Here is a 21,863-nt window from a genome sequence, read left to right on the forward strand (position 1 = left end):
CAACAACAACAATGTTATCATTATTATTACAGCGTGTACATCAATATATCATTGTTTAGGCAGACCTGTCCCTGACTGGGTTTCTGTTTCACTTTGACCAATAAAATGAGGCGAATGACGCTGAGCGTGCAGGCAGCTGAGGACAATCCAGCGTTTTCCAAAATGGCGAACCGCGACAAGGGTAAGAAGGCCTCCAAACTCACTAAATCTCTTGGTGAACTGGGACCCCAGTCCTTCAACGTTTGGATTGTACACGAGCCATGTTGCAAAGTTTGACTTTATACTTTGGTGTTCTAAAAACTCCCTTCCGCTTAAACCGCGATGTCTTCAGACGTAGCATTAATAGCTAACTTTTCAGCTGTCGTTTAGCCTTACTTGCCTGATCATGCTAACTTATTGTCTGACCTAAGAACTTCACTAAGTACCCAGACATGTTATTAAGTGAGTTGCCGTTAGCTATGTTGACACTTCTGTAACATAAATGCCTGAACTGATAAGGTTGATTACTAAGATGCGCCAGTACAGCGTTCATAATGTTGTGTTTGTAGCAACTGGGGTACTGTATACAGATGAACTTAATATGGCAATGCTTGCGTTTAGCCAGTCACCATTGCAGGGCATCTTTTCGTTGCTATTGCATGCTGACTACTTTTCTTTCCATGTATAAATAGAGCTTGAAGAGGAGATTTACGACAAAGTCGTAGATCTGACGCAATATGCCAAACGTCAGCGATGGTGGAATCGACTCTTCGGGAAAAACTCTGGTCCCGTTGCAGAGAAATACTCCGTGGCCACACAGATAGCCATAGGGGGAGTGAGTGGCTGGTAAATATTCTCTTTCGAAATTCATTGTGTAGCCTTGAGGTGCTCCTCATTAACTGTCCTACTTAGGTTTCTACAGATATGTATGATATGCACAACAGAAAACATTTCGAATGGTCCAGAAATAGTCCATTGCTAAATTCAACATGTCACTCATGGCCCCCGATTATTTTCTGATCTCTCATTTTGTTCCATGTCTTAGGAAGACAATTATGAAATCTAATCCATCAGTTATGAAAACAAATTCCATGCTTTCTACCCTAAAACGTTGTAACTGTGCAGTTGGTATGTCACACCATACTTTAAAGTGGTCATTTTAAAGGCAGTTGAGGTCATTTATGTGAAATTAACCTTCATGTTCTGTCTGGATTCATTTTAGGTGTGTAGGTTATCTCTTCCAGAAAGTTGGAAAAGTTGCTGCAACATCTGTAGGGGGAGGTCTTCTGCTGTTACAGGTATTCTTGCATCATGAGGCTTGAACATTTATGTATTAAGACTTTCAGCAGATTAAAACACTGTGGTGAATCTGTCTAATCTTTTTCATTTACCTGACTCTCCAGATAGCTAACAATACTGGCTATATCCAAGTGGACTGGAAGAGAGTAGAGAAAGATGTCAACAAAGCAAAGCGGCAGTTAAAGAAGGGTACCAATCAAGCTGGCCCAGAGCTAAACACATTTGTTGAGAAGGTATGATTTTTTTATTTTTTTTTTTCAGTAATTTGTTTTGACAAAAGGTAATCAGAACTTCGGTTTCAGTCTTGAGGAATGTTTTTCATCCTTCCATCATATTTGAAACAGAGACAGTTGGTACATCCTGGTGGCCTTGTGGTTGAAAAGCTAAACATACAACTGCAACATCGCTGGTTTGACTTTGAGACCTAACTGCATGTCATACCTGCTTTTTCTGTCAGTGTCAACACTGTCACCAGCTACATCTGTTCTCATTGTCAGACAAAGTAAGAGAGAGAATCATTTACAATAAGATAGTCAAACATGCTGTTTTTTCAGCCATTCTTTACTTAATAAAGATTTTTTTTAAGCTATCAGTACGAACATACCAGGGAAGCAGCTAACTGCAGTCACTGTGTAAGCACATCTGCTGACAATATTCTAATGATTTGCACTGCTTAATGTGATTCAGGCTGTCCCTGCTTTTGAAATTTTGTCAGTCATAAAAAGCTCAACAACTTAATAAGTAAAGTCAGTTATGTTGCATGTCATTCAGAATTCATGTCAATCTAGAATGGATTATAACTATTTTATATACTGAAATATATTTTCTGTCTTTTTCAGTCCACAGAGTTTGTAAAGAAAAACATTGTTGTCACAAGTGGTTTCATCGGAGGATTCCTGCTTGGCCTGGCATCTTAGGGTCTGCCAAATGAGAAGAATCTGTGTTTGTTTGATGTCAGGAAAAACTGTAGGGAAGAATTAGAAATCATTGCTGTATGGTTTTTAAGCGTGTAATGACAGCAAGCAACCAATTTCAGATTAGTTTGTGGCTATGTTTCTACATAAGATGCACATCCTTTTGTCGACTTAAAAACTGGTCCTCCACTTGACAAGCACTGTCGATATGATATGGGACTTCCTGGTTAGACCAGAATGACCTTAAAATACTTAAAAATACAGGCTTTTCAGGCCAAACAATGATACATATCATGAAATAAATTGAAAAATTGTAAAGGCCATCAAAATGTTGCAATTTTTATTTATTTTTACCAAACTAACATTGTACCACAATGAAAGATTATGCACTGTTATTACTGCCTTGTTGAGCTCAAGTAAATCAAGTCAAGTGCAAGACGATTTAAATTCACCTTTACATTACATGGCTCCATCAGTGCCAGTGTTGTATTTTGTATTTTTTCATTTCCAAACATCATAATCATCTTCAGGGTGAGTGCAGAGAGATGCAGGATTGTTACGCCTTTTTTAGAGGTTCTTCATGTTTTATGGGTTACGTCAGCCTCCCCTCTATCTTTTTTTAATGTATTTTGTTGAGTAAAATTGTTTGGGGCACTGAAGGTTGTGGTTTGTCTACTAAGTTTGATGAACAAATAAAACTAACAAAATAAAGAGTTGTTTCACATTTCTGTTTATACAGTGGTACAAGTATGTCTGTTAGTCCTGAGTCTTGGATTCCTCCTTTTTATGTTCATAAAGAGTAAATGAAAGTACATGTGCTTCTTTACAGGTCTGCCAAGAATAGAAAGACTTTGTAATGTTTCATTTAAGCCATGTTGCTCTGTGATCTGTTTTGTTCAATACAGGTATGCAGTGTGCCCTGAACTATTGGTTTTTCCTTTGTGTTTTTGATACAAAGCTAAATTTGTGCATGCATTAAGGTCTCACTTTATTTACACACGCAGGCACGCACACACAAATTAATTAGTTCCTTCCGTTGCGAACGTTGCCAAGAGACGCCAATAACCGAAACGCTTCCATGGTAATCAATAACAGCCCGTTGGAAATTAGCAGCAGCTGAGTTGTATCAACGCGTTTTACATCCATGGCTTTACCATTTCTGCCCGGGAATTCTCCCAATAAACAAGTAAGATTAAGACACTTGGTATATTTCATAGTAATGTTTTGACTATAGGTTGGGTCATCACGGCACAACATAACTTGAAAAATAGCTAGCTACAGCAAAGGTCTGGTACATGAATTTAGCGACTCCGAAGCTAAATCCAACGACATGTCTTTACGTGTCTTTATTTACATAAGTAGACAAAAGATGCTAAGGCATTTTAGAGACAAGCTGAAGTAACAAACCCGTTAGATAACGTTCACCTTACAGGCACCTTCAGTGATCATAAGACAAACTGTACTTTCTAATCTCTTAAAACTTGTCATGTGTTTGATACTGAACGTATGATCTGATGTAGTAAGTCCTGTGAGTGGCGCTCGCAGGTAGTAGCAGCCTGTTATTTTTACCTGTTTTCACCAGTATTTTATATATTGAGACATTCTGAAATACCTAAAATACCACAGTCTTCAAGGCTTGAGTGTTCTTTAAATATTTGATCGCATCCACAATTCATTGAGGTCATTCATAAAAACAGGAAAGAATGGATTTGCACTTGTCAAAGTGGTACGTGCAAGACAAAAAGTTTGGAATACTCTTTCACGTTTCATCTTAAAATACCAAAATAAACATCCTCTAAACAAAAAGAAAAATCTGCAATGAAATATATTTGGATGAACTCTAGAAAGTCTGACCAAAATTTCTCTGTATAAGAGCAATTCCAAAGCGAATGTGAGACATTTTTGGCTGAATTTTTCAATGTCCGGTTTATATCTCTGATGAAAAGATGTTGCTGATTACAACCTGTGAACTAATATAAACACAACTTCTCATCTTCTTCATTCGTAAGGAAAAACTTGAGAGGCAAGAAGCTCACCTTTTTCCAATGGGCATTCTCTAATATAGCCTACCATTCAACAATGGGATTATTACAATTAGTCATTTTTACAAGTAGTCATTTGGCAGACGCTTTTATCCAAAGCAAATATGAGATATGTACATATGGATTATATAAAGAATTGAGACAATGTGTTGGAATAAAGTCCTATTTATTCTATTACTATTGTGATGCTCTGCTGAAAAGCATGATCCACCCAAAGCCACCCATTTGGTATTTTCTCAAAACTCTGAGAAGATGTAGCCTCCCATTTGAGTCAAGTCCTTGACCACCAAGTATGATATTGTTTCTGAGCCAGTTTTCAAAAAGAATAAAGATTTCTTTTTGTAGAGAATATCCTTATTATTCCAAATGTAATGTCTTTACATTGAGAAGTTACAGAAAGACCAAGCCAAAAGCACCTGCTTATGACATTTGAAAAGTTAATTTGGATTTTGATAGTAGTGTAATTGCACAATAAAATAAACTTCATACCACAGGTTCTGGAAAACACATAATTTGGGATATAATTTGAGAAAAATGGGATTATTAATAAATTGTTTAAACCAGTTAATTTTAAATGTATTGTTTAGAGTTGCACAATCCCAAAAATATAAACACTGATTCGTAATCATTATTACTGCTTTTTTAACAAGGTGACTTTTGTTTTCCCAAGCAAAAGTAAACAACATTTTGTGACATGCCCCAGCCTTTGACAGTAACATTCTCTGCATCAAGGATAAGTCTCGTTGTAACCATGTATTTAATGCCACGTGGCATACTTAATCTATAATAGTATTAAACTTAGTAGTAGTAGTAGTAGTAGTAGTAGTAGTAGTAAACTTTCTTTAATTCTAACAGCAAAAATGAGTGCCAAAATGTTAGAATTACCAACTTAACAGGACACCAGTCCTCCAGATAGGCCCTGTCTGTTTGGTTTCCAAATCAAAGTGATGACGTAGTGAGCCATACTTCTACTGCTACTGCTACTGTCTCAATGCTTTCTGAAAAGACCTCAACCAAAAAAGGAAACAGTATTCATCAAACATTTTATACAACTCAGCAGTTATGCCATCATACCCTGGACTCTAGTTATTTTTTAGTTTTCTTCATGGGAAATGCAGGCATCCCTGTCTTCACATGATATAAAGCTACAATGATTGATTAAATCTGTAAATGAGTTGGCTGTTGATTCACAATATTTAGATGTGTATAAATTGCTATAAAATTGTAGCATAGGGCAGCTATTTATCTAATATTTTAGGTATTTTATAATACTTTATATCACATCTGTACCCAGACAGGGCCTCCTGTTAAGAAAGAGAAGCTAGCTGTAATAACCTCTTATTCAGCTGCCCTTTTTCCTAGTGTTGATCACCCCCAAATTTGCTGAGAAACTTTCCCAACTCATATTTTAAGAACTCCCAATTCTCATCTCCCAATGTTGGTTGTTTTTGATAACTTGCAGCAGTAAATAATTTCACTTTAAAGTGTCACTACATGACTGTTGTGTTTCCACTGATTCTAAATAAATAAATAAATAGTTGATTTAATGATCGCATAATATAGTAAGTTTATATTACATTATGTTTTTAATATAAAGTGAAAACTTTATCAAGGCCTACAGTTGAGTAGAGATGCTTTCTCTCTTATTTACTACAGCTGGCCAGTTTCCCCATGGGGAAGGAGAGATTTCACAAATCCCAGCATTTTGACTATTCAAATGGAGTTCCTATGTTGGTGGGATCTGCAAAGCCGGGCATTGGAGGAGAGCTGTTAGTTGGCCAGAAGATGAAACCCAAATATTTTGTTAACCCCAAGGGACAGGGCAGTCACTTCCCATCATGGGTTGCCTTTGACAAACAGATGAACTGTCTTGTTGAAATTGTTCAGTTTTACCTCACTGGTTATATGCACGTGTTTTTACCATATAGAGTACTAATAAATTAGAATGGACTGACATGTCTAATTTAATTCCAACTAATATTTAGCTCTGGCTTTAAATGTTCAAATGTTGCATACAGTACAGTGAATGTTCTGTGTATTATGTCACAGTACAATACAACATTTCCAGTGGTTTATGTGTTGATTAATTTAGTTCAAATCATTTTTACCAGCATTGCACAAGCATTAACATCTGCATATTTCTGTGAAGTCATTCAAGAAATCTTGAAACCCGATGATAACTTAGGTAACTAAAAGCCATAATTTCATGAAATGCCCTTTTGCCCCTCTAGGCTCTGTGTTTTGCAGCATACTTCTAGGAAACTGTGACTGAGGCACAAAATGAGACATACAGAATCAGGAAGTGCAAGATCTACTTCTACCAGGAAGATGATACCATACAAGTGGTGGAGCCAGAGTTCAAGAACAGTGGCATCACTCAAGGTGTCTGTGATATTACAGAAAATGTCTTATGACAGTAGCTCAGATGAAAATATTTTCATTGCCCACTGCCTTCCCCAAATGAGAGCCAGTTCTACAATGTTGTCCATTCCAACATCAACCAACAGATGGTGCTGTACTCACGCACATTCACTGTGACCGACTGTGACTCCTTTACAAGGAATTTTCTCACTCAATTTGGGGTACACCTAAATGACTGTACCACTGTACCTGATGACCCCTACAGGAACCTTCGGGAACAGGTAGACATCAGAGTGAACTTTTTTTTCATTTGGGTTTGGCCTTTTTTACAATTCAAGTTTTCCTTTTTCTTTAAGCATTATAAATACACCAACAAAACATAATTTCAAATCAATTGTATCACATGTCCAAATGTTCAGTGTTTCAGTACTTTTTTGCAGAACTTTTTCTCAAGGAGCTGAAATGCAAAATTCATGAGTGTTTGATCCATTCATGATCCATGAATCGACCACGAAATTTCGAATTTAGAATTGGTGTTTAAGTAATCCTCTTCATCATGCTGTTCACATTTTGGCATCATGAAACCAAGACGACACCTAACAATTGATCAACAGTACCTTGCCATTGCGAGGCTTCAAACAGGATGTTCTCAGAGGGAAGTGGCCACTGAGCTGAATCCCATAGAAAACCTATGGGATCAGCTGAGTCACAGTTTAGAGGCTTGTAACTCTGTACCCCAGAACCTCAATGACCTGAGGGCTGCCCTTCAAGAAAAGTGGGATGCCATGCCTCAGCAGACAATATGTCGACTTGTGAACAGCATGAGACGTCATTGTCAAGCTGTAATTGATGTTCAAGGGCACATAACAAGTTATTGAGACATTGTCATTTTTGTTGTGGTATACCCACCACTGTTGTTGGCTTTTGTTCCAATACATTGTTTGAGATGAGGAAATCACCATTGCATGTGTAACCACTACTTGAAAAAATAGATTAACCAGTGGTTCATAAGTAGCTACATAAGTTTCTCACACATAGGCCCGATAAGGAGGATGATAAGCAAAACACAAATGCACTTTAGTTAGAACAGAAAAAAAACACATTTATTACATGCAACGCAATAATGAAAAAAAATCAATAACCCCAAAATAATTGTCTCTTTCCTTTCCAGTTCAATTCTGTTAAGTCAGGTCAATATGTCTTTTTGTTATAGTCAGATCTCAGTTCAGTTAGGGGCCCCCTTTTTAGTCTTTTATTTTCGCTCAAGCTTATCTCTCTTTTTGAGTGGAAATCCAGCGCATCCAACGACACCATTGGATTTTCTCCCTCCAGAGATCCTCGCCGAACCTCCTGCACAAGTAAATATCTCTCGAACAATATTAAACTGTCTAAAAATCACTTTTCTCCTTTTTTTCTCTCCCCCCGCAGCTCTGTATACATGCTCCACTGCGTACGATCCTACTCCTTCTCCACCCCCCTTTGGACTTCCAGTGAAAAACCACCCACACAAACATTTCAACTGAACTGAACTGAACATCTGTAAAACACAAGTGTAATTACAAAAAATGAATGGAAATGTAACTGTATAAATGAAATGAACAAATGAGTTTAACAATAAAATAAATCATATGTTAAATTTATGGGGGTTACACATGCTTCTACTTAATTGCCCTATTTTCATGATATAATATCACTATAGCGTGAACTTTTCCATAAATTTCACCTGACAACCAAATATCCCTAACTTTTTGTGAGTAGTGTATATAAATATACATTGTATAATGATACACACGTGTGTGTGTGTGTGTGTGTATTCTTAAACTGAGGCTACTGGAACCTGCAAATTATTCTTATTATTCTTATTATTCTTATGCGTCTTTCATTGTAATTGAAATTTAAAAGTGATCGTTTAATCTAATGAACCCTGCTGATGATACCAGTGTGAAAATTGAAAGGCATTTACAGTCATGGAAAAAATTATTAGACCACCCTTGTTTTCTGTTTCTTCTATTTCCTGTTCATAATGCCTGATACCACTGACTGGATGGAACGGGATGGAATGCTGTCAGATGGGCAGTTAGCAGGACGAAGGTGTTCAACTATTTCAGTGAGTGCAGAAAGTGAAACAGGCTCAAACTGGTGAAAAACAGCTGAGCTTGCTGTAGGAATTGAGGGATCCTGGACAGGCTGAGGGAGTGGGGATCTAAGAGTAGAGATCTTATTATTACCTGAAGAATACAAGGAACACAACAAAAAATGCAGCTGATTCCATAATACTTTATGTCCTATTTGACATGCTTAAGCTTAATTATGTTCCCAGGGTATATGTAACTATCCCACTTTATTTTGCTCTTGCTGTCTCTCGCTTTGTCTACCAGAGGACAGCCTGCATTGTTTATATGTTGATGTTGAGTATGCTTTTCAGCGTGATTTCCTCATTTGTAAATTTAATGATCCTGATTGCTTTAAGGAAAATGTAATTTCCTCTGTTTTATATATATATATTCACCTGTTTTGGAGCTGGCGGTTCCGTTTATGAATGCTAATATTTTATTTTGAAGACCAGCATTTTTTACTTCATTGCTTCCTGTATTACGCTACTGGAAAAATAAAGGTATTTGACAGAGGCTTTTGAGAGCTAACGGAAAAGAGTTGATAAAAGTTTAAAGGCAAGGTGAAAAGGAATTTAATATTTCAAAGGCTGTACATTTTCTAGCTACCCCTGAGGAAGCACAAGGTTAGTGTGTTAAGGTTTTTACTCAACAATATATGTCGATTTATATAGGAGATATGTTAACTCTGTTGACCGCTTGTTTAGTAAATTGGCGGCTTATTGCGTGGTATAACGCTGTGTTGTCGGAGAAAGTGCTGTGTTGGATTGCTATCTATTACAGATGCAAGCAGAAAATTTATTGCTTTGCTTTTGTTTATTTGACAGTTCTCACGTTGGTTTAAAGAAGGTGTGTGACAACAATAAAAGTTAAACCATCAGTCGGGTCTTTCACCATCTCTCGGCGGGTATGCTACAGTATATAAGAGGCCATTTCATGTCATAAGCAGCACTGCACATGCAAAGGCCTAGAGTGGTTTCCTGGGATCACAAGGATTGGACTGTTGATGATTGGGCTAATGTTCTCTTCAGTGATGAATCCAATTTTGAGTTGACGCCCACTCCAGCCAACTTACTGGTTAGGAGGAAGCCTGGAGAAGCCTACAAGCCAGACTGTCTTGCCCCTACAGCAAAACATGGGGGTGGATCAGTGATGATCTGGGGTTGTTTCAGTATGGGTGGAACAGGGCAAATGCAATTGTGTGAAGGGCGAATGAACCAGGTCACGTACAGAGCTACTCTTGAAAACAGTCTTCTTCCATCAGCTGATAAACTCTTTCCTGACTCGAATGACTGGATTTTCCAACAAGACAATGCCCCTTGCCACACGGCAAGGTCAGTTAAAGCCTGGATGGAGAACCAGAACATTGGAACCATGCATTGGCTTGCTCAATCACCAGATCTAAATCCAATTGAAAACCTGTAGAACATCATCAAACTCAAAATGAAGAACCACAAGCCCAAAAACAAAGCAAATTTGTTTGAAATTTGCAACAGGAACGGGCTGCTGTGTTAGCAGAACAATGTCAGAAGCTGGTGGAGAGCATGCCAAGACACATGGCTGCAGTCATCAAAAACAATGGTTATGCAATCAGGTACTAACTCCTGTGTGTATCATGTGACTAACTGACAGGAAGAAAACATGGAATGCCTAAGATCACTGTTTTTGGCAGTACAATGCCATAGCTATTGATGTAAGAACTTCAGTGATTTTGGTTATTATCAAGAAAACCATGGAAAATGGCTAAATATCAGCTCTTGAATTAAACTCTTATGAGTTATTTTTGTTGTTATCATTATATTTGTCCACACAAATGTACCTTTAGTTGTACCAGGCATTAAAATGAACCAGAAATTGAAGAAAACAGGGGTGGTCTAATAATTTTTTTCATGACTGTATATCTACTAATGAAGAAGAGAATTGGTAAAACAAAAATGTTCAGTTTTTATCAAAGTGTGATTCTTTGTATTTCACATGGCCTTTCATTCAGATTGAGAAAAGTATGAAGCCACTCCGGCCTTATGAGAGGCATGACACTCTAAAGCAGTTCCTTGACCATGACCGCAAAGTCTTGTGTTTCTACTGTTTCAGGGATGACACAGAGAGCATGTTCGGGGATCTCCGGGAGCTCATCGTGCACTACTTCCTGGGGGATGACACCATAGAAATCCAGGAGGTTATCTCACCAAACTCTGGGAGAGATAGCAATTCCAAATTCCTATGTCGTAGCAAACTGCCTAAGGTAACCCATCATGATGGGATCAGCTGAAAAGAGTACATGAATGTGATTGAATCTATTTCGCAGTTTATCTCATGCATTTTGTGGGTTCAGTTTCCCTGTCCATTAGCACGTTTTACATTAATAGATAGTCATTCCAAACCGAAAGGCTTGCAGTGCCTCTCTCTCTGGATGGGTGACTTCTTTCCATATTTCTCCCACCATCCCTCCCCTCACAGAGACTATGTTCAGTCTGACAGGACTACATCCATTCTCCCTCAAGTATTTTGGCTTCCTCCTCCAGTTACTGACTGAGGTCTAATTCATCATGAAAGACAGCCAGGCCTCAATCGTGTGTGTGTGTGTGTGTGTGTGTGTGTGTGTGTGTGTGTGTGTGTGTGTGTGTGTGTGTGTGTGTGTGTGTGTGTCCGTCCGTCTGTCTTTTTATTCTGTCATTAAACTTCTATCTATCTATCTATCTATCTATCTATCTATCTATCTATCTATCTATCTATCTATCTATCTATCTATCTATCTATCTATCTATCTATCTATCTATCTGCATCTGGTTGTCAGTTCTGTGCAGATAATGTGTTTTGTGTATCATTTTCTGTCTTTTCCTCCTTCTGGTCGTTTGTCATTTCTCTGTAGAGTGCTCCAGCCCAATTGAAGCAGCCTGGAGAGATCAAAGTATGCCCTGTCTCAGCTGTGCCTTCACGATGAATATAGTGACCAATTCAATTCAATTCAATTCAGTTCAATTCAATTCAATTCAATTCAATTCAATTCAATTCAATTCAATTCAATTCAATTCAATTCAATTCAATTCAATTCAGTTCAATTCAGTTCAGTTCAGTTCAGTTCAGTTCAGTTCAGTTCATATGGCGCCAAATCTCAACACAAGTTGTCTCAGGACACTTTCCATATAGAGCTGGTACAGACTGAGCTCTTTTCTCTACAGAGACCCAACATTTCCCTCATGAACAAGCACTTGGCAACAGTGGCAAGGAAAAACTTCCTTTTAACAGGCAGAAACCTCAGGCAGAACCAGGCTCTGGGTGGGCGGCCATCTGCCTCGACCGGTTGGGTGAGAGAGGGAGAACAAGAGAGAGAGAGTGAGACAGACAGACAAAGAGAGACAGACAGACAGACAGACAGACATGCAATCACAGTTACAATGACAGTGGATGTAATAACAGCAGTAGCAGTTGCAGTAGATGTCAGGCAGGGCCATGGCAGGAGATGTAGCTGTAATCCACAATCCAGATTCAGCCAATATCCATGAGAACCTGCAAGACGACAAAGAGACGACACAGAGACTCCAGGGAAGAAGCTAGTAACACGCGATGATAGGACATGAAAGCGTGTAGATGGAGAGGGACAGAAGGACAGAGGAGCTCGGTGTATCTTTGGAGGTCCCCCGACAGTCTAATCCTATAGCAGCATAACTAGGGGCTGGTCCAGGACAAGCCTGAGCCAGACCTAACTATAAGCTTTATCAAAAAGGAAAGTTTTAAGCCTCCTCTTAAATGTAGAGAACAGTCACCTTGTACTTCTCTAACAAACGAAACCTCAGTGAACGCCCTAATGTTTTTGTGAACGGTCAGATGATAAAAAATGTTGAAGAGTTTAAATATCTGGGTGTCACTCTAGACTCCACTCTGTCATTTAAAAAACATATTAAAAAACACGCTCAAACACAGCGTCACAAATTTTCGTTACACTAATAAAGCACTGTCTCTTGAAGCTGCTAAATCTTACTTGAATGCCATGATTCTGTAGCACACACTGTACTGTACATCATCCTAGTCTCAGGCCAGTATGACAGCTGTGAATCCAGTAAGATCTCTATACAACCAATCCCTGAAAAATCTTGACAAGAAACCTCGACGGCACTATCACTGTGATATACTCTCCAAATACAAAATGCTGAGCTTTGACAACTTGTCAATATTCGCCTAATGCACAAAATCATGCAGCCTCGCTCCAAAGTGCTTCCTAGAACCCTAAAATCGGTATCCCGGAGGGACTGCAGCGTTTCAAAACGAAAAACTGCCTTCTCCCAATCAGCATTTTCTTACAAACTCATCAGTGAATGGAACAAGCTCCCAGAGCACCTCTTTTACTCGTAAAACAAGAAATTGGATTCTGAGTCAGTAGTCGTGCAAACACTGAGTCTGGGACCCCTGCCCTAAGGTTACCAGTTGGCACCTGCGGGGATGGGGCTTGACTTGTTGTATTAATGTACCTGTACAAGGAAACTGTAGCAGTAACTTGTCGGATTGACCGTATTTATGCTCTATGCAGTGTGTACCTTCCGCTTTCTAGGTAATGGGCACCTGAGACTACTACATTTCAGATTGCACTTCTGTAATTTATTATATATTAGCTCTGTGCAGTGTGTACCTTCCGCTTTTAGGTAATGGGCACCTGTGACTTCTATACTTCAATTGCACCTTGTAATTTATTATGTATTACGCTCAGTGCAGTGTGCACCTCCCGCTTTCCAGGTAATGGGCACCCGTGACTACTATATTTCAAATTGCACCTTTGTAATTTCATATATTGGCCCTGTACAGTGTGTACCTTCTGCTTTTAGGTAATGGGCACCTGTGTCCTCTATACTTCAAATTGCACCTTTGTAATTTATTATGTATTACGCTCAGCGCAGTGTGTACCCTCCACTTTTAGATAATGGGCACCTGTGACTGCTATATTTCAAATTGCACTTTTGTGATTTATTATGTATTATGCTCTTTTTTATATATACTGTATATATACTATATATACTGTAACACTGCATGTTGTCCCGTTTTAAATTAAATTAAATTAAATTAAATTAAATTAAATTAAATTAAATTAAATTAAATTAAATTAAATTAAATTAAATTAAATTAAATTAAATTAAATTAAATTGCAATCGGCTGGCGACTGGTTCAGGGTGTACCCCGCCTCACGCCCATTGTAGCTGGGTATAGATAATGGATGGATGTAAATTAAATTAAATTAAATTAAATTAAATTAAATTAAATTAAATTAAATTAAATTAAATTAAATTAAATTAAATTAAATTAAAATTGGACAAAGACTGGAAGATGGCTGTACAGGAGAGCAGCTTGATAGCTAAATGCTCTGACTCCTGTTCTGCTTTTGGAGACATTAGGAACCATAAGTAGGCCTGCATTCTGGGAACATAGTGTTCTAGTGGGGTAATAAGGTACTATGAGCTCTTTAAGATAAGAAGGTGTCTGACCATTTATGGCTTTGTAAGTAAGGAGAAGGATTTGGGCAACCTGATAGTAAGGAACATCAAAATGATGAACATTTAAACCCCACTCAACACCTTTGGGATGAACTGGAGCACTGACTGTGAGCCCAGCCTTACACCCAATATCAGTACCCAACCTTACTAATGGTCTTGTGGCTGAACTGGAGTATATCCCTGCAAGTTACCAAAGTCTTCCAAGAAGAGTGGAGGCTATTATAGCAAATAGAAGTCTGCATGCACATTCAAATAATAATAGCAGGTGCTGAGCCTAATGTGAGCATATGAAGAAATAAACAAATTAACAGCTTGCACACTGCAGGGCTCCAATATCCACTTATTTATTCGACCAAGGTGATGGTTCGAGCACAACTGCTCTTGATCAGACCAGAACAGAAGTGACACTCCACAACACCATCCTAAAAATACACTTGATGCAATCACACGCTGTTGTAACAACATAGTAGTGACCATAGTTAAAAAATTACATTGTTGAAAGCATACATGTGTGCATGTAATGTTTGGGTGTCCACATACATTTGGTAATATAGTATATATTAGAGTATAATAGTGAGCTTCTACTTGAACACCGTTTTGACTGAAACTAAGCAGTTGTAAGTTTGATCTCAAGTTCATTTACAGCAATGCAATCTAAATGTAGCTAAATGTCCAATTCATGTATGTTTAGCTGAATTTTAAAAAATGTTACAATTCTACAGTGGTGATCTTGCACTCATCTCATTCCCCCCTCCTTCGCCTTTTTCTGTTGTACAGACAGGAGCTGTCCATGAGGAGTTTTATAAAGACTGCAATGTGACTGTAGGTGGGGAGGTGAATGCGTGAGGCAGGAGAGTGGTCATCGCTGACTGTGATGATTTCACCAAAGACTACTACTGCTCCGGATACAGCATAGGTAACCAATATTATTGTGTTATTGGTGTTTGATTTTCATTTTTGCTGCAAATTTGACTCAATTATTAATCCAAAAGTAACCGATTGATTTACAATTATCTGATTTCAAAAGTCTTTTATCTATGCAAGAAAAACCTGATCTTATTTCACAAAATGAATTAAGTGATATCTGTGGATTCACACCAGCTCTCCCCTTTCCAACAGTAGTGTGACGTTTTAGTTGGTCACAAATTTAAATGTATTTGATTTTCAGTCTTCTGTTACTCATGCATGTGATGCATTAATCTGAACACTTAGTGGCAATAAAAGGAAGCACCAGTAAAAGTTATTACCTTCCTGCAAAACTGATCCCTGAGACTAATGGCAGAGGATACCATTGTCTTTATCAATACAGTTTATAGTATAGTATTAGTATATAGTATACAGAAATGTTATGAGTATGTATGAGTTTTTTTTATTTATTAAACTGAACTGAGATCACTCAGTAGCTTATATAAGGCTGTGGGTCTCTCAGTTACTCCTTCGTCAATTACAGTTTGGGACCACTGTCTGCCTGACATTCGATACTCCTGCCCGCCAGCGCTGCTATTTCTCCATGCCTCCACACTTAAAGGCATTGGGGACCACAAGAGGCACACCGCTCCCCATCTAGAGAAACCCAAGCTGGTCCTAGATGTGGCTGTCACCCTGGGCAGGTTCTGGGGCTCACTGCATTAGTCACAGTAGTAAAACAGACAGAGCCCATAGTGATAGGCTACTGTGATGGAGGGTCCTGTCTCCCTCTGAGCAGTCAGAGGTCAGCTCAGGGTTACAGTGAGACCCAGTCTGCTGTGTTCCTGCATGGTTGGATTACCTGGTGACCTCTGATTATTTCAGCTCTCTTCCTGGGTTTCTTTTAAGTGTTTTGTCTTTTCTTTCTCCTTCTTCCTCTCAGAGAATTTCACCCCAGTGCTGTACAAAGCTCCACCAGCCCCTAAGCCCTTGAGGCCCATGCCCCCTTACAACGGCTTTGGCTCAGAGGAGGATTCACTAAGCTCCTGCCAGGGCCTGCTGCCCAAGCCCCCGCAGAAAGATTTCTGCAAATTTATGGAGAAAGACAGGTTGGATCTGTAATTACACAATCAAGTTACACTGAAATGTGTACTCATGGAAACTCCCAACTCTGCTGTGCATATGCCCCCCTAGATGTGGCCTAGACAGTAATGTGCTGAATTTCCATGCCAAGATGGTGACCACTGATCCGGTTGACAGAGACAGGATATTCATCATCTCCTTCTACCTCTGTGATGACTCCATCAGTGTGTTTGAACATCCTCAGAGGAACTCAGGTAAAAGCATTAGGACCATAGCTGCACTAGGACTGCTCTCAGGACTTGAGATAGAAATCTATGTCTATCATGTTAAACATTAGGTTTGTCAGATTAACTTTCCATTTCCAGAATCTTCTGAGAAGAGATGAAACAGATGATGTTTAGTGCATAGACCTACTTTTTCAGGGATGGAGATATTCCCATCAGCGTAAATCACAACTTAAAAGTATTATTTACATTTCAAGATTAATATTATGTAATGGGTTCATGGACTGTTCAGTATGGTAAAAGTTAGAGTGAGTAAGTAGTGAAGTAAAATTAAGAATTAGCGACCCTTTCATTCTTCCCTCTCACACACATCGTGCACCAGGTGGGCTCGGTGGTGAGTTTCTGGAGCGTGGTCGTGTAAAGAAGCCAGGCCAGGAGCTGTTCAAGAGCGAGCTGTCTGAGTACTTCACAGCTCAGGATCTGTACATTGGAGCTAAACTATGCCTCAACAAAAAGCACTTCCAACTTCTGCATGCTGATGAATATACCCTCAACTACATGGAGCAACATGCCAAGGAGGTAGGGAGGGAACTGAAGGAGGAATATGTTTCCTGTCACTTTCTAAGGATTATGTGGGGTATTGTATTGGATATTTCTGCTGTCACAATCTTGCCAAACCATCAGCTGTTAGCTGTGTATTACTATGAAGCCATCATTTTTTCTTTTGGTGTTACTTAATGTATATTTGATTAAAGATTTCATGTTTGTGTGTGATTGTCCAAAGTTCCCCAAAGCCAACGTGGGCAACATCCTCAGTAAACTATGTTCCATTCCTGACGAGAAACAGAGTGAGATCAGGAAGTTTCTGGCTCTCAGTGACCCCCACAACACTGGCTTCACCCCTATGAGTCATTCAGGTGCACTAAATGCTGCAAAAGGTATAGATATAGGTATTGTTCAATCTGTCAATATACCCACCTTGCAATAATATGTACTTAATGACATCTGGTCCAATTCAAAGGATGTAAATATTATGAGAGGTGACAAGTGACAGACAGAAGTGACAGAAGGAGGCAGAGAGAAAGTCTATACATACTGTTCTCAAAGTTAGGACTATCAGTTTTTGTGTGTTATTTTCTGTATGTGTATTTGTGTATATGTATGCCCTACAGGGGCATGCTGATGGGCCTGGACTGGGATCTGTCAGGTTATGAGGTGCTGGTGCTGGGCTGATGTTTCTCAAGAGTGTGAGCAGCCTGAGGTGGATGTGGGCCTGATGCTGGCTGTGGCCCAGGACTTCCTCAAGAAGAAGCACTTTGAAGAGCTTCCTGAAATGGCCAGAGCCTTCACACACTAGGACCAACACAAGTTGGCGGGTGCACACACACACACACACGCACACACACGCACACACATGTTCTGTTTTTTTTTCACTTGTGGGGACATTGCATAGACTTACATTCATTTCCTGGAGCTTTACCCTAACCCTAAATTTGTCTGTTCCTAACCCTGTACCTAACCTAACCTTACCTAACCCGTAACCCTATCCTCAGTCTTCACCCTAAAATTTAATGATTTACATTTAAAGGACCTGCATTTTGTCCCCATAAGGCAGGTGAGTCCCCACAATGTGACTGTGTAAACAGATTTGTCCCCACAACATGATAAATACCTGGTCTGTCTCTCTCTCTCTCTCTCTCTCTCTCTCTCTCTCTCTCTCTCTCTCTCTCTCTCACACACACACACACACACACACACACACACACACACACACACACACACACAAAGATATTTGCTTAAGACAAAAGACCGTTGCAGCAGAAACACACAGAAAACACACACAGGCACACAGTGTCACAACAAGACATCTATCGTGCAGCCACTGGCCCCATATCTCAGAACAACAATTAGTTCCAGCGTGGTGAGAGGGTAGCATTGGAACCAGATGGACCCTGAAGACCTGTATAGCATGTAGCTTTGCAGACCGGAGGATGCACACTTGCTTTGTCTGTTTCTGTCTCTGTGTTTTTCTCCCCGCATGCCATTTTGCCACTCTTTTTGTGCATAAAACTGCATGTTTAATACATGCACATTACATATTATTCCCCATCCATACCTAGTAGACCTTTAACATGGGATGGATTAGCTAAAATGGATGGCCAACAGTGCCAAAAGTTGACTTGTCTGTTTTATGTGGCTGTGCTGACACTATCGGTTTGTGTCAGATTGTTCATCAGCATCCCTGTAATGAAGATGGCATGACAAGAATTGGCACTTCGACCATTTGGCATCACTCCAGAAAACAGCAGTGGTCTTATAGAACAAGCATCATCTGCTTCACACACACACACACACACACACACACACACACACACACACACACACACACACACACACACACACACACACACACACACACTCCCTGTCTTCACACAAATTCAACACACTCCCTGTCTTCATACAAATTCAGTTTGTGAGATTTTTCTATAAATAGTATATTGATGCAAGAGTGGTACTTTTGAAAATATCAACAAAGGCGCTGATGATGGCATATTTGCTCTGATCTTATGTGTTCAACTTGTCAGCACTGACTAATGATGCAATCCTGCTCATGGTTCTTATGAAGTCATAAAAACATCCTAAATTATGGATTATTTTGATTTGAGGGGGGATTCCAGCCTCTAAGGTGCATGTGTATTTTCTTTGAGCTTTTGATAACAAACCACAATGATGTGGGTCCGAACACCTGGCTTCAGAACTAGGGCTTCTTATTTTTTTCTTTGGTTGGATACCTGTATCTCACTTTTCTTTGTGTCTCCAGAGCTGGCCATCTCTCCACCAAAGAGACAACAATCATTTGTAAGGCCTTCCAGCTTCCCCTGCCTGAGAATCTGCTTGAAGGTCTGCTCAGCAAGTAAGAGCCCACTAATCACAGTGCATTTGGTGATTTTGAATTTTCATGTTCATTGTAAAGTATAGCCCTGTCCTTTGCCCAGAAAAGTTTCTTGGCATGATTGAAAAATCTCTGAACCAGCATTTAGATTGAATACCATTTAAAAACTATGCATCGAAAGAAGAACAAAGTTGCTTAATTTAAGTCAAATGGGGGCTGTTGTTATCTGTTTCTAATCTGGATGCATGTCTACCGTAGGTTTGCAGATGGGGACCAGACTGACTACTCTGCCTTCCTGGCTGTCATTAAGAACACTGAACACTGTGCTCCTCCAGTAATGCCCGAAGACACCGTAAAGGTAAGAGAGGATATTTGACAGTGTGTGTACAGATTTTGGAATAGTTATAATTGAAAATCAATCTGGATTTTAGCCTTACCTGTGATGTTTCAGTAGAAACATCACAGGTAAGGCTTCCAAAGTGGAAACTAAAATAATCAATTATTGACAACGCTGAAGAAGAAAGTATTTTAATGCTGTCAGAGTTGTGAAGTGATTTGTATATTCCTATTGTCTCCAGTTTCATGTGAATGCAAGGTTTGGAGCCGGTGGGGTTACAGTGAAAAACGTCAACTACTCTTCCCTTCTGGGGGATGTATTCAGCTTTCCCTCCAACAAAAGTGACCCAACAACTGCCACCTCAACATAGACACACACTGGGAAGTGAAACCATTTAGCCTCAGGAACACATGGACACGCCCTCAAATAAAGGTATATTAGCTAATCAGCATTGTGTTTCATGATGGAGATGTGTAAAACCCTAGGGGGTGTGATGTGTGTGCATAATTTGAAGGTTTGTTTTCTTGTATATGAATAATTTGGCAGTAACTGCCTGTTTGAGAATAAGATAACACAATCCTGTTGGCTGGGAAATTGATTCTTTAGGGGGGAAATTTCTGAGATCACAGATGCTTTTTGATGGGCTTGTGTGTGTGTGTACGCGCGTGCGCACACGTGTGCTTGTGCGCGTGTGTGTTTGTTTTCATATGTTGATGTAAATTCCTCTGAGACATGGTAAAAGACGCACATCACATTTCACACACATTATGTCGACTATTACACTGTATTCACCAGCACTGTTTTAAGTTGATAAGTGGGGGGTCAGGCATTGTCTTTGTAATGAATGATGTTTGCGACATGTTGAGTGTATGATGGCTACATCTACAAACCAGACAGAAGCCATCCATCTAGCCACATCCCACAGTATTTGAGAACTGTGCATCTAGCTCACAAAGACTTGATACGTATCATCTGGACTACATTTCACAGGCGAAGTGGACAAATAGACCAGAGTTATTTTATGTCCTTTTGTTTGAGGTTCTTCGTGGCTTGTTGTGGTACCAGTGGTTTATTGTTGATGATAGTTATAGGATTTATTCTCTTATATTGCAGATGCTATTGGGAGAGGTTAAGAGGAACTACACCCTCATTATATGTTTGGCTGACTGTGTGGCAGTGTTAGACTATAAAAAGGCACAGGTTGTCCAGGTTGAGACGCCACTGTAATCAGAGCTTACATTGCAAATTCTAGTAAGGGGATAAGTCAAACATTAGGTAATCAGCCACCCAATCCCCTCTATGTAACCAACACACACACATCATGCATGCCACTTCTGCTTTACTCTCTTCACAATGAGCACAGAAACTGTGCATTACATCACTCCAGGTGTTATCGGTTCCTCTTCATCAGCTTTCGCACATACTAAAATATTAGCTTCCCCAGTCACTCACCAGCAAAAACACAAAGGGTGACATCGATGTGGACACTTCCTGAGTACACACTTGGCCTTTTTTTTGTCATCTGTAGCGTGGTGTGAGAGAGGGAGGACAGTAAAGGAGGAACTTCAACACCTCTGTCCTCCTCATCCACTGCTCCTTCTCCTGCTGTCTCTTGGATGACTTATACCATGTAATTGTGGCATTCCCACTTTATTTCTTGCCAGTAAATATTTTTCAAGGCAGAATGAATAAATATTCTGAAAAAATAAATAAATAAATAAATGAAAATGCAGAGGCCAGGGAAGCCCTTAAACTGGCATGGTTGTAATGTAACATTTTGATGTGGTTTCATAAATTTAAATGCTAGTGTCATTGCTTTTATTGAATGTAATTGATATTTCTCTACATGTTGTATGTTAGGCAATTTGCCAAACCTCAACCATCACATTGACTAACATGTGAATTGAACTTTGGACCAAACATGGGGATAAAATTATTGTGAATGATGATGACTCCTCTGAGCATGCAATGTTTTTGTTGATATGGTTTGAGTGAGTGTTTTCTGTCGTCTCTGTCTCCACTCGGCAGAAATGGAACATGGAGGCTTGTTGTAAAGAATCTGGTTCTCTTGTTTTGTCCTCTTTTCACTTTACTGCTGTCCTGCTCAGGAGCACTGCACTGTAAAAACTGATCTACAGGATATACATAAATGTCTCTGGGGTTAAGAGGATTGTAGTATTTTTGTGCACATGCAAGTACATGTGTGTTTGTATGCATGCATGTGAATGTGCATG

General features: G+C 39.4%; 2 protein-coding genes across 2 annotated transcripts; both read left to right on the forward strand.

The window, feature by feature from the left end:
* The first annotated feature begins 69 nt into the window (after window positions 1–69).
* On the forward strand, window positions 70–3,116 carry fundc1 (FUN14 domain containing 1). The gene is made up of 5 exons (XM_070975311.1): window positions 70–181; window positions 672–825; window positions 1,202–1,277; window positions 1,383–1,511; window positions 2,118–3,116. The coding sequence occupies exons 1-5, from the start codon at window positions 106–108 to the stop codon at window positions 2,193–2,195; spliced, it is 513 nt and encodes a 170-aa protein (XP_070831412.1). The 5' UTR covers window positions 70–105; the 3' UTR covers window positions 2,196–3,116.
* Window positions 3,117–3,336: 220 nt separating this feature from the next.
* On the forward strand, window positions 3,337–19,999 carry efhc2 (EF-hand domain (C-terminal) containing 2). The gene is given in 16 exon segments (XM_070976508.1): window positions 3,337–3,378; window positions 5,891–6,106; window positions 6,466–6,618; window positions 6,655–6,876; window positions 10,697–10,948; window positions 14,964–15,102; window positions 16,036–16,201; window positions 16,287–16,429; window positions 16,782–16,978; window positions 17,184–17,295; window positions 17,298–17,316; window positions 17,572–17,641; window positions 17,643–17,767; window positions 19,221–19,313; window positions 19,551–19,650; window positions 19,871–19,999. Coding segments are annotated over 16 exon segments (2,178 nt in total).
* Window positions 20,000–21,863: the final 1,864 nt, after the last annotated feature.

This window comes from Chaetodon trifascialis, chromosome 12 (assembly GCF_039877785.1).
Source record: "Chaetodon trifascialis isolate fChaTrf1 chromosome 12, fChaTrf1.hap1, whole genome shotgun sequence".
Classification (NCBI taxonomy): Eukaryota; Metazoa; Chordata; class Actinopteri; order Chaetodontiformes; family Chaetodontidae; genus Chaetodon; species Chaetodon trifascialis.